The sequence below is a fragment of the Cydia splendana genome, chromosome 7, assembly GCF_910591565.1.
Source record: "Cydia splendana chromosome 7, ilCydSple1.2, whole genome shotgun sequence".
Classification (NCBI taxonomy): Eukaryota; Metazoa; Arthropoda; class Insecta; order Lepidoptera; family Tortricidae; genus Cydia; species Cydia splendana.
The window spans coordinates 1,050,664-1,064,571 of record NC_085966.1 but is presented as its reverse complement, the minus strand read 5'-3'; the positions used below and the strand labels follow the sequence as shown (position 1 = coordinate 1,064,571).

At 35.3% G+C, this 13,908-nt stretch overlaps 1 protein-coding gene across 1 annotated transcript; it reads left to right on the top strand.

Annotated features, from left to right (window-relative positions):
• The first annotated feature begins 3,128 nt into the window (after positions 1–3,128).
• Positions 3,129–4,492, top strand: LOC134792025 (cuticle protein CP14.6-like). Its single transcript, XM_063763146.1, has 3 exons — positions 3,129–3,220; positions 3,674–3,795; positions 4,224–4,492. Exons 1-3 carry the CDS (start codon positions 3,212–3,214, stop codon positions 4,414–4,416), a joined length of 324 nt encoding a protein of 107 aa, XP_063619216.1. The 5' UTR covers positions 3,129–3,211; the 3' UTR covers positions 4,417–4,492.
• The last annotated feature ends 9,416 nt before the right edge of the window (positions 4,493–13,908 follow it).

Sequence of the window (13,908 nt, the reverse complement as noted above, 5' to 3'; positions counted from 1 at the left end):
GTTATAATATTGAAAGTTCGAATGCTTCCGCAGGTAATTATGCGCGCGCAGCCTTGTCAAGAATGCGTTGCGCAAAGGCATGCGATAATGAGACGAAATTCCCCGCGATAAAGGTTCTCATTGTTTTCGTTAATCAATATTTATACGTATAAGCAATTTAATTTCGGGCCTACGTTTTAAAATTAAGTTCATAGTTTTCATTGTCTGCAAGAGTAAGGTTATGTTAAATACCTATACAATTTAGGCCGTTACAGGAATTTAACAGTATTTTCAGTAGGTACGTACCATTTCGTACCTTGTCAGTTTTTCATATTGATTGTCACTGTGACAAGGTCCCGTAAAATGGGGCGAGTAGGCGCAAAACTGACATTCAAACCTCGATAACATTTTATTTTTACATATGCAAACTGAATGGTGTATACAGGGTGGAAAGATAAGTCGGGCCCTGGAGGGAAACTACCTTAAATCCTGCTCATTTTACTTAAAGGAGACATTCCTTTATTTTTAAAAACAAAACAAAACTGCATTCAAAGATTTTCTAAAACTCGCGTGCCTCGCCCGGGACTCGAACGGACTAAAAATTCCAAAAAATAAAACTCGCAATTTTATTCTACTAGTCGATACAGTTAATGTTAATGATAACATTTCTCCAAGAAACATTAGGTCTTACACTCGTCTGTCGTAGAAAATATCCATAAAATCTAATATTTAGTACTTTAGATTTTTTTAGACAAGCCAAATTGAAGAAAAAAAGTAAAATACTTTGAATGCAGTTTTGTTTCTTTTTAAAAATAAAGGAATGTCTTCTTTAAGTAAAATGAGCCAGCTTAAGGATTTAAGGTAGTTTCCCTCCAGGGCCCGACTTATCTTTCCACCCTATATAATAAGTGTTCCGGACGTTTGTATTTTAGTTTTTATTTTATTTTGGGTAGTTCCATTTCATAACTTTGACGATAAACAGGAAAATGGTACGGAAATCAAATTCTTTGACTGTACATACCTACAGTACATATGTAGAGTCTAAGATAAATACTAGTATGTCCAATTAATGGACCTTAAATATAAATGTGATAGATGTCACGGTGGGGATCTTGAAATGCCAATGACTACACGTGTCAAACATAGACCTGATAGTTCACTTGTGGTGTTATGAGAAGTTTTATAGGTTACTTAAAGGTTGCACATCCTTCAGTTCATCTCTGTGATAGTGATCAGATTGTGCGTATTCCATTCACGATCTTACATATAATAAGTGTATATTATTGACCGAGCGAAGCGAGGTCTCCGTTTCAGCTTGGGAAAAAATGCTTTCGTGTGTCCCACCTGGTCGTATTCCTCAACTGTTTTTTTTTAATGTAATGTCATAACAACATCTGATTATTAGAGTTCCAATACCACTGCAGCGGTACCCTGCTATTGTATGAAGAATTGTAATAAATAAATTGAATTTATTTTCAACTTATAACAATGTTTTATTTATTATCATAAAATGATGTATCTTTTTTACCATTTTTAATACGATTATTCCAAAAATGTATGGGTTGCGAACCTTGACACGAAGCTCGTGTCCCTTTCGCAAGGGTCGGACCCCCAAGTGGGCCAGACCCAGACACCCACTCCCGTGTGACGCAATGATGACGCCGATGACGCCAAATGAATCATTTTGGCGTGACAGCGGAGTGTCAGGTTCAACTGTGTTACGAAAGTTAGCTAATAGGCACTCCTATGAGCAGTACCTACAGCCAGCAGCAGAAGTTGCTAAGCGGGCGAGGTGTTCAAAATTATCTTGACGCGACTTTATTGTTAAGAGAATAAGAGCGTGTCAAGGTAATTCTGAACACCTCGCCCGCTTAGCAACTTCTGCTGCTAACTGCAGTAGTAATACTGAGATATACAAACCCAGTTAATCCACCCTATCAGTTATCAATGTTGTAATTAATTGAAAATCAGGGCTGGTAAAACTATCTACCGTAACTTTACCTTTGGTGCCCAACTTTGCCCCAGTAAAATATAAAAGTAATATTTTTTAGGTATCTACATATTGAATTCATAAGTAGAGCTGCGTGAAAATAAATTAAAGTAAACATTCCAAATAACCTAACGGCCCTAATTTTGGCTAGGCCACCATGTGTGTAAGTCTGTTGAATCTAAATCTTAGTATCTATTAAGATTCTCAGTCTAGTTTAGATACAAATTTAAAAACTCAAAAATTACTTATCTATTTTTGAAGGCAAGTTAGTGTCATAAATTGTAATATGACATGTAAAATGATTGCTAAATCAAATTAAAGCTTGTCAAAAGTAACCTTTCATTTATCACTGTTCATTAACAAAATGCAAAACCGATATGTTAAACAATATATTAACGAACTCATAAAATGCCCGAGGCCCTAATTAAAATTCATGGAACTAACTATCTATTGCAACAAGATGGACCTTCCACATATAACATATTCTGATAAATTTGCTGTTATTGGAACTTGACATCCTTCAAAATGTTAAGATAAATTTATATACACTTTTACTAAACTTCCAATTTTTAAACATGTAAAGACATGGAGGCCAATTCTAAATTACATTGTGACATCAAAATTATATATGATGCATTTAGCTCGTACTTATCCTTACGTATTGGCGCGAGCGAGACGCAAGGGCGACTGACATTATTTAAATATCATTTTGATGTTACAATGTGAGTTTGAATTGGCCTCCAATTTCTGATATCCATTTGAACTGGGCTTCGACGGTACAGTCGATGTCAAAAACATGTTTACACTTTTGCAACTTACTCCTTTGTAATAAGGCAAAAAATGTAAACATACCTTTGACGTCGACTGTACCTACAGCTATGAATTGCGCCCTAGCTGTCAAGTTAAGGGACAGGGTGGCTGCCCCATATCAAAACCTAGTAAGGGCTTGAGACCAAATTTCACACGAGCACGTAAGAACATATAATTTGTCTGATTTTGTGATTTATTAAGCCCTCGAGACAGCAACCATTAAGATCAGATTATAAATAAATCTAAACCAAAGGTATTTTCCACGTCCACAACCGGACATGTCACAGAACCTTTAAACCGCCGAAGTTCTAAGTTCAAATGTCAACTAGCGTCCTTGCGATGCGCTCGCGCATATAAATAGCGCATCCCGCCGAGAGATGGCATCAGTCGCTCACTAGCTCTCAAGCCGGGACCACCAAAAAACTCGCCAAAATGAAATCGGTTAGTGGTTTTTCCTGTGTTCTGATTGACAGATGTTGCTTGTCTTTTGTGATCGATTAAAAATTCTTTCTCAACAGAAAAAAAAAATCATATGATGGATACCTATTTAAATTTACAATTACCTACTTTTGTTAAACATTACAAAGTTTTTGTAAACAGTTTATAGCTAAAATTAAACTTATAAATCTTTGAACTTATTTGTATTAGTTCAGTGTTTATCGATCAAATTTATTTCTAATTAGAGTACTTACTCTTAACTTCTCTTGTACTTAGCACAATAAAATAAAGCAATACCTATTACCTGTTAAGTGCATCTTAGTCTTTATTCTTTATGCGAACAAACGTGTGGACAAACGAAAATTGAAAAAAAAAGAACACTATCTCGATCTCCATTCCATGCATTATTTTTCAAATTCAACTTTATATTTTATTTATAAGTACGCTTATTTGCAGTTCATCGTATTCGCCCTGATCGTCGCGGCCGTGGCCGCCGCCCCCCAACGCAGCCCTGACGCTGACGCTCAGGTCCTCCGGTACGACGCTGAGAACAACGGCATCGATAGCTACCAATACGCGTAAGTCATCCATTAGATTCTCATGTTGTCCCGGCTTTTTGCTTTTGGGAGCCTAGGGTTCGCTTGGCAACTTTTTAAAGTGACTGCCATCAGAACTTCCAATTTAGAAGGGAAAATAGGCCTTGTTGTGATTAGTCCAGTTTTCCCACGATGCTTTTCTTCACCGAAAAGTGACTGGGAAATATCAAAATATGATATCGTACATAAGTTCCTGAAAACTTATTGGTACAAATGATTTCAATCCGCAACCTCCGGATTGAAAGTCGCACGTTATTAGGTAGGTACCTACCCCTATAGATGACATACGATCCAACTAAAAAAGCAAGCTAAGTAACTAATAAACGCTGTAAAACGTAGAACATTCACTCACCCACCTCCTCACTTTTTTATCCATTAACACCTCTTCTAATATGTAATTCCCTCCACAGAGTTGAGACCTCCAACGGCATTTCACAACAGGAACAAGGCCAGCTCCAGAACGCCGGCTCCGAAAACGAGGCTATCTCCGTCCGCGGCTCCTTCTCCTACACCGGCCCCGATGGCGTCGTCTACACCGTCACCTACATCGCTGACGAGAACGGCTTCCAGCCCCAGGGCGCCCATCTTCCAGTAGCCCCTTAAACTAGTCAATCCCCACCCTTCTGTAGCAATGCTGTGATAAGAGCCCGGTTGTTAATAAAGTTTTAGTTTTTTTGTTTTAATTTAATGCTGTTGTTTTATTGTTTTTTATGTGCACAATCAATAGAGAGCACGTGAGAGCGTCGTCTTCCTTTTTAGTCCTGTTTTAACCAATGAAAGCAGAATTTAGCGTGTCATTTGTGTTGTAACCGATACATAAGGGGTCATCCATTAATTACGTCACACAAACCAAACAACAGGCAAACCCCTCCCCCCTAGTGTGACGTCACATTTTTTCTACGAAATCGCCAAATCGAATTAAGTAAGTACCTAAGTATTATTAATATTTTATCAAAATGTTTTTGACTATATAAATATTAGTAATTTTACAACTTAAAACTGCTTAGGAAAAAAAATTAAAAGAATAAAAACGACTATCGTTTTAAAAACTTGTTATTTAAATGTACAGCGAATAAAATAATTAAAAAAAAAATTCGGTTACTGATGAAGTTAAAGTGACGTCACAAAGTTTGTGTCTCCCCCCTCCCCCGTGTCACAATATGTCACATTTTCTTGACGCCCTCCCTCCCCCTAAACGTGTGACGTAATTAATGGATGACCCCTAAACGTAAAGTTAATTTATACAGTTCAAAAACTTTTTGTCTGGAAGAAAAACGTAAGAAATAGCAAAAAAGTTACTGTACTTTTCGTCAAATTAAAATAAAGTTATTTCAAAAACTTAAAAGCATCTTAAAAGCATCATCGATAGATATGATCTTATTAACAAACTAAACTATTTAAATATTAATGAGGATGGCAAAAGCGTCTCTAGAAATTTACAACATACCTATAGAATACACATATTTGAAATGTAAAAAACAATGTTACGCAGGCAGGCTAGACAATTGCATTAATAGTATAAGCGATCGCGTCAATACGTTTATTTTTAATTTAGAGCTATGTTTTTTGCAAATTACCAATACAATCATACTAATTACCTTTGTCAAAACCACCAATAATTTTGAAGATGTATTCATTTCTGAAAATGACAGAATTAAAAGGGCAGAAGACCTTAAAGACGATGATGTAATTTTTTAAATTGATGACCAATAAAAGCCAAAACAGGATTCCAGATTCAGAAAATCAGGCTAACTTCGTAGTCATAAAGATGTAAATATGTATTAACCTTCTTGTGGTGGGCAGACGTTACATTATCATTTATAATTTCATCCTTGAAATTTGAATTTGACATTTGACTATTTTAAGACACACAAAATCGTTATATTATTACAAAGTTAAGTTTAGTCATGGTCGGATTAGTTTAATGGGATGTTTTTGTGTTTAGTATTCATTAAATTGTCATCAAATAGGGTTAGCGATAATGATTATTTTATTCATAATGTTATTGAAGTGTGTACAAGTTTATTAAATGTAGGTATTTATTAGACACAACTTTTTACACGTGACAAAACATTGTAAATCTTTGTAACGGTGTCATTACGCTTGTGTGTTTATTTATTAAATATTGTGTTTTTGTTAAGCTCCTCAGGTAGAGTCTGTGCGGAAAGAGAAGAGTCGTGGAATGTATGGGGCCCAATACATTCCACGACTCTTCTCTTTTAAATTATTTATTCAAATTAAATTACATTAAAGAATATTAGAATTAAAAATTAAATAAATTACTACCTACCTATAAATACAGTATAAAAAAAACCTATAAAGCCCAATCATAAAAGAAATGCCCCGTCCAACAGCTCGGCCTGCGGCATGGACCCCATAACACTGGCGGCGTTACCTCTCTGTACCACTAGGGCAGCGGTCGGCAACCTTTTAGCAGCCAAGGGCCACATAGCAGTTAACGAAGTGGACGCGGGCCGCACTTTGTTAATATTTATGACTTTATCAGACATTGTAATTTGTCAATATTACATACAGTATAGCCAGGGAGGCTCGCGGGCCGTAAGTGAGAGGTTCGTGGGCCGCATGCGGCCCGCGGGCCGCTGGTTGCCGACCGCTGCACTAGGGCGATACGCTGAGAGAGGTAGGCGCCAGCCCTACGGTCCCCGGTGCAAAGATTGGTGAGCCCAAAAGAGTGAGGGATGATTTTGATTAATTGAAATATTCGGGAAAGAAGTTGAAATATAAGTAACAACTGTAGTACTTTACGAGGACTTTGTAGAATTACCATAAAAACAAGTTTGAAATTAAACTCATCGTTTTCCCCCTTTTTAGAGTTAAGTGCTATAAAGTGACGTGTTATTCGAGATTTTCCTTGAAATAAATATACTAGCATATGTGCAATTTGCGGAAAGTCTCAAAAATATTTTTTCGGAAACTTAACAGGACACAGGAATCGAATTTTAACTGTTGTGAGACATACTAACATTGAATAATTTTACGGTTTAGACTCACTTGTTTTTAGTCACTCGCGCGACATGTTTCGGAGAGCCTAGGTCTCTTTTCTCAAGCACTGACAGTGCGAGCAGCGTTCACGACGGCCGTGTATCGCGTACTGCACCGTGCACTGTCAGTGCTTGAGAAAGGAGACCTAGGCTCTCCGAAACATGTCGCGCGAGTGACTAAAAACAAGTGAGTCTAAAGTGTAAAATTATTCAAGGACACAGGAAATTTTCAAAATGGAAAAATTCGATTCCCGTACAAATCAATGAGAAGTTCCCGAAATTTTACTATAGTGGAAATATTTATTTATTTATTGACCGAAGCGAAGCGAAGGTCTACGTTTTGACTCGGGCATTTTGCTTTCGTATGTCCGGATGTTCTCCTCTACAGGTCGCAATTCTTAACCGATTCTCGTGAAATTTTGTGACCGAATTTTATGACTAAATAAAATTTTTTTGTCAATCCGGTTTTTGGAAATTTTTAAAAATGGCGGAGTCGTGATACCTGGCGCCTAAACAAATAGTCGTATCGATATCATAAGACTTTTTTCTTTTTGAAACATGTTTACAGAGTTAATAGCAAAAAATGCAGAAAAAAATTATCGCTGGTTTAGGCGGTATTTAGATATTTAATTTTAACTAATTTTAATTTGAGAAGGAGTAGCTAAATTTCGTCAACCCATCTAAGAACTATTTGGCTCAGTTTGTAAACGTTCGCTTTTTCTGTTTGCACAGAGGGTCTGGGTTCGATCCCCAGTAATTGTATGCTGGGATATTATAACTTTTTGTATTTTTTTACACATAAATTTCGTATTGTTTTTCTTTAATTTACTATACACCGTGTTTTTATTGAATTCCGTTAACTTCGGGGTATAGTTAAGTACGTTTATAAGAACTAAATGGCATAGTTAATTTTCAAAAAAAAAATTTTTTTTTGTTTTCTTTTTTGTTTTTCTTTTTGTTTAAAAAGTAATTAAATGTAGCATATAGCGTTGTTGTAACACGGGCATTACATTTAACTTAACCAAACAATTGAAATCTGTGACATATCAATGTCATTTCGTACATCAATCGACCGAGATTGTACTTAAGTTTAGTAGCAAATGTATGAACTCATTCTAAACACTAATCAATATGTAAGCCGGCCCTAAGGCAAGTGTACACGCTTGTAGAGGCCTTATAGTAAAAAAATAAATTATGGATTATCTCCGAAATGGACTTAATTAGAACATCGGTGTCTTTGAGAAAGTTACTTGTTTTAAACTTTATTGCACAGTAAAAAATATACAGTGACAAAAGGCGCACTTAATGCTACACGGCATTCTCTACCAGTCAACCTTTAGGCCAAACAGAGAAGCATAGTTGGTAAATATCACCATTTTGGAACATTTGCGACGGAACATCAGTCTTATATTTAACGAAAGCGAATTTACAATTATTTTAGCCCAATCACCAAGGGGTTAGGATCTTTTTGACTGTTAAACTTATACTTTTTAAACCCCGAAGCAAATAGAGGGGAATACGGTACGTTTGACGCCATTTCACCGATTTCGATACGGTTTTTTTACGTGAAAGCGAGGTTCTTTGCGGTGGTTCTTAGCTATGTTTTTGATAAAAATCGAACCAGCAGTTTGAAGAGTATTAGCTCTTTTCCAAAGCGATGTACCTTTTTTGTGATATAGGAGGCAAATGAGCAGATAGATCACCCTGATGGTAAGCGATTACACACTTTTTGGACACCCGCAACACCGGAAGGGTTTTACCTGAGGAATGTTTGGGACATTCTTTAATTAAATAGTTATTATTCTTTTCCTTAATAACCAAACTTTCAAATTTAAACTAAAACTGGACATCGGGACAAAATAAATCTTCAATTTGGAATTTAAAACTTGATTTTTAGTTTAGAGCGCCTAAACAAGCGCTCAAACGAAAGTGTTTTTCAAGATAAGTAATTTTAGGTCGAAAAAAGTATTTTTAAGATTTTTTTTCTATTAAATGAAATTATAAATGCTTCGAATTACAAAGCAACTTATATTTTACAATTTGAATATAATATCACCCGATATTCGCTACTGAATTGCATCCACAAGTATTCGATCGAATCCATCTTCATTCACAAGTTAACCTTTACCGAACTAACCCAATGACATTCACCTTGTTACGTAAGTGTGCGCATCTTTAACGACCCATTCTGCATAAAAATGTCATAACTCACGTCTTTTATCGATTAATTTTCAATTTTATATGTGTGGGATAAGAATCAATTTTGAATAAGCAACGCGTACGCAACTTATGACACTGCTCAGAAGAAGAATGTATTAACTCTCGCCCGTTTGAGCATTAATTTTCAATCATATGAGTTAAGACTTAGGGTTCAATTTTAAACAAATAGTGTTGGGTTGACCATAAGTTACTGATTGTTAATGTTTTATGGAATTGACAGATCGAAAGTTCATTTCTCACAGTCAATATGGTTGTGAGATGCAAATTAGAATTTGCAAAAAATTTGCATTAACAATTTTTGTGTATGAAACATTTTTTTGGTAATCATTATTTTTGGGGTTTTCATTATACAAGTTTAGTTATTATGTAATTGAAATATGTAGCACTTGTTTGTGTCAAATTGTTACTTTTTTATTGGTTCGTATGTAAGTAATTGCACTATGTAGAAGTTATGGCCAGTATTCATTTTTAGGTTTACCTAGGTAGGTAATATATGAGGCGTAAAACTCCAAAGTCTAGTTCTTGAAAATACCTTTTCCTATTTCCACGAAAGTGCTTTTATTTTGTGACACATTTTCTTATTTACTAATGCGTACAAATATATTTAAGATTTAGTTATATAGATTTCTGAAATTAATCGGGATAAAGAAATAATGCGGCTTTTTGTACGTTCTTTGTCATAACTTTATTTTTAACATAATATTATCTGTGTCCAGTTACGTAAGTGACATTTTCTGTTTATTGGAATCTTACAAATTCATTTGTTTTCCACATTGTCCTCCCCAGTTACGTTATAGTTGCGTAACTGACATTTTGCGAAGACGCGCCCGATTAACAACTGGTTATGTTGATTAAGGACGAGTTAAGGAGCGACCCATTTTAAGTTGTAACTATAATTTAAAGAGCCATTATATTTATAACCATGGTTATACTTGTATATGATTTGATAACTACGTTAATAGTATAATTTAGTTAAAAAGAGGTGTTTTAGTTATATGTTGTTAAATATTGTTTTCGAGGGACTAAACAAATATATAATAAAATAGATTTAAACTGTAAAAACGTCGGCGTCAACGTTTTCAAGACGATTTACGAATATTTTATACTACTTTTTCATTTCATACAAAGTTTAGATTTTATAATAAAATAAGTAGATTTAAAAAGAAAGTAAATATTTTCCGGCCAATCATTGTCAATGGAAACATGGTTTTAAAATGTATACGTGATCGTGACCTCTTTGTTTCATATTTTGTCTAATGCAAAACTTATCTAGTGTATTATAATTTATAACAAAATTTCACGTATGTATGACGATCATGCACTCTTCTAAATGATTTACTAGCATATATTCAATAATATTTTTATCCAAGTTTTTGGTATAAAGAAAAAATACAACAATTAAAAATAAGTCAAAAGTCAAACAGCGTAGGCATTTTAGTAGACATCGAATCTAAAGTAGTGTTTTATGTCCCCCAAACAGAACCTGTTATAACGAATTCCGTGGGCCGTAAATGGTTTCATCCTCATATTCTAATTTTGTGACATTGAGATAAAATAATGAATTATACAACCTATTTAATACTAAAATTAAAGAAATATTTAACAATTTAGAATGTGAATTTAAATGTTGGTAAAGTAAAGGAAGGAATGGATAAATTCACACGCAAGTTTAAGTCTTGCCCTAAGTGGTGAATTTTTATTTTTAACTAAAAAAAATATAATATCGCTTCCAGATGTATCTGCATGATAAAAAAAACAAAAAAGTAAACGTTGATCGCTAAATAACATATTTTCACATAGTCTACAGGAATTTAAATTCGTAACATCGACGCAGATTTTTTTTATAAGTACCTGTAGTCGAGCGACTTCTATCACAATTTTATAATATTATTCGGATCACATTAGGTCTTTAAAAAATTCTATCTTTAAATTCTGGGTTTTTTTCAGGTCCAGGTTTTATTTCATAGGCAACTACAAAATACCAAATAACTAGGTAAAGAGATCAATATCAATCTTGGTCCGAGTAAAATCCAAACTCGCGACAGCGACTGCAAATTTACGATCTAAAATTAAAGAATCTCACTTTGACCCATGCGTGGACAGAGCATAGAGTGAATAACGGTCTTATTCTGAGAGGTCACTTAATAAAGACGTATTCTGAACGTTATCATTACTAAACTTTTAGTGAGCTGGCAGATTCATAAAATTATTATGTAAAGAATTTCTTAAAGTAAAAGCCACATTTCTAAAATGTGAAAATTCTTGTGGGTTTTTACGTTTGTTCTACTCAGAATCAATAGCAAAAAAGGTTCTCAAAAATTCCATACATTTGTCGTATAAAGTATTTGGAATTGTAGTGAGACAAAAGAACTTTTGGTGGACTTTTCTTTATTAGAACCAAAAGAGCTCGTGATTCTGAATCGAAATAACATTAAACTCCCAGAAAATTCCACATTCGAGGAAAGTGGCAAGCAGCTTAGTATTTAAGCAGCTTAGTAATGATTTAAATTTAATATCATTATACTATAAATTTGCAGTCTAACCAGAGTTTACTACCTACTTTTGGAGAAATAAATATGCCCTATAAACATAATTTTACACTTGATAACTAATCGATTCAGATAAAAAAAAAAGATTATTGAATCCCCTTTTTGAAATATTGGTTTAATAAGAAATAAAATGTCCGCAAAGTAAAAGTGATGCGCCGCCGAAAACTCCCGCGCAGCCGGTTACGTCGCTACTCGAATGCCAAGGTCGGTCAGGTCAGGTGACAGTGACGATTAGAATTAAAATGAGATTTTTTCATAAGGCTTGGGACAGCCCAAGCCTTATGAAAAAATATTGTAATAAGAATAAGAATAAGAATAAGAATAATTTATTTCTAAAAACTGTTACAAACATAGTTACCAGGGGCCCCCGCACTAGGTTACACCTGTATCGCGGGGAACCAATTACAGTTGTATAACAGAGTTTCGTTATCGTGTGCAGGTCATACTATTAATATCACATAACATAGTAACATTAAAACTTACATTATATACTTAAAACTAAAAATTAACAATTAACTTAGTCTAAGTCTAAGGTAAAAATTACAGTGAAGTGACACTTTGCAAAATAGCTTCTGTCTCTGTGTAACTCAGTGATTGAAGTAGCTTATAGGTAGTGTTTTTGGCCTCATTTGCAGTGCTATCTTTTAAATCACAGTGCTTGAGAATGGCGTTGTAAGTTGCTGCCTTTATGTAGTCCCCGAAACGTTTAGCAAATGCAGATGATACTTTAGGTACCGGTAGATTAAATATGCGCTTTTTAAGGAGCGAATTGTAACAAGCCAAGTGTTTAGATGATATATGGGTGATCACAACTATTTTATGCAGAAACAGTTGACGAACGGTAAGAACCTTCGCTTCAGCATAGAGATCCGATGTTGGAAAGCGAAAGGGTTTCTTAAACATTACTTTTAAAACGGAGCGTTGGGCTCTTTCAAGTTCCAGCATCGTGGTCTTGGGTGCTCCACCCCACACTGTGATGCAGTAACTGATCACTGGTTGGCATAGCGCAGTGTAGACCATTTTTATCAAAGGCTTGCAAGCCGAACTGCGAAGCTTTTTAAAAATGAAAATGGATTTCCTGATTTTATCGGCGAGATTATGAATATGATGTTTAAAATCTAGTTTTTCATCTATTAATAAGCCCAGGTACTTAATGACGTGTGTACGCTGGATATGATCGCAGTCACAATGGTTAGTGGAAGAGTCATTACATAGGTGAATCTTTATCTTGGGGTCAAAAGATGGTTTCGATAATGCAGTTTTATGGAAACATATGAATTTGGTTTTGTCACTGTTTAGAGTTAGGAGATTAGTACGAAACCAATGCGCTGCAATTTTCATGCCTTGCTCTGCTGCAGCGATAACTCTTTCCCAGTTTTTGTCATTGAAAAGTATTACGGTGTCGTCAGCATAACAGATTACTTCAGAATTTGGAATATGGAGTTTTAAAATATCGTTGATATAAATTGTGAAAAGGGTGGGGCCGAGAATGCTGCCTTGAGGAACGCCGAATTTAATAGGCTCTTCTGGACTTTTGTGTGAGTCTATTTTAACTTGCTGACTCCTTCCAGAAAGATAGCTTTCAAACCATGACAGCGGGACACCACGTATACCAATATTTTGCAGTTTCCGGAGGAGAATCGGGATTGATACCGAATCAAATGCCTTAGCAAGATCCAGGAAGACGCCAATGCATTTTAAATTGCTATCTAAGTAAGAAGAAACAAGGTTGACTAGAAGGGAGGTGGCGTCTTCTGTGGATCGGTTCTGTCGGAAACCGAATTGTCTATCAGATAGGAGACCAAAGTTTTCCAGGTATTTAACGAGTCTTGAATTTACGAGCTTTTCTAGAATTTTGGAAAATGCACTGAGGAGGGATATGGGCCTGTAGTTTCCGGGAATGTCTTTAGCTCCGGCTTTGTGAATTGGGGTAACGGAAGCTGTCTTCCATTGATCAGGGAAGTAGCCTGAGCTAAGGCTAAGATTATAGATATGAGTAAGTGGCTCACTGATGGTATATATAATATATTTTAGGAGTCTATTACTAATCCCGTCTAAGCCTGGTGCACTGTGGTCCTTTAGGTGCATAATAATAATTTCAATTTCTCTGAAGTCGGTAGGCTGCATAAAGAAGGATATATTAGAGGCATCGAGTGGTTTAACTTTATTGGCAAGACTTTCCTCACTTTCCTCTATTTGAGTGATTATTTGTTCAGCTAAATTTTGACCCACAGATGAAAAGAATCTGTTACAATTGCTTAAAGATTCCTCAGGGTTTGGCGTGGAGATGAGTGCGTGGGGTTGAGTGTTTGACTTGTTCATGT

What these genes read in the sequence shown, in the direction of transcription:
- LOC134792025 (XM_063763146.1), top strand. An exon ending in ATCGATAGCTACCAATACGC is followed by an intron (nt 3,796 to 4,223) that starts GTAAGTCATCCA and finishes TTCCCTCCACAG; the next exon opens with AGTTGAGACCTCCAACGGCA.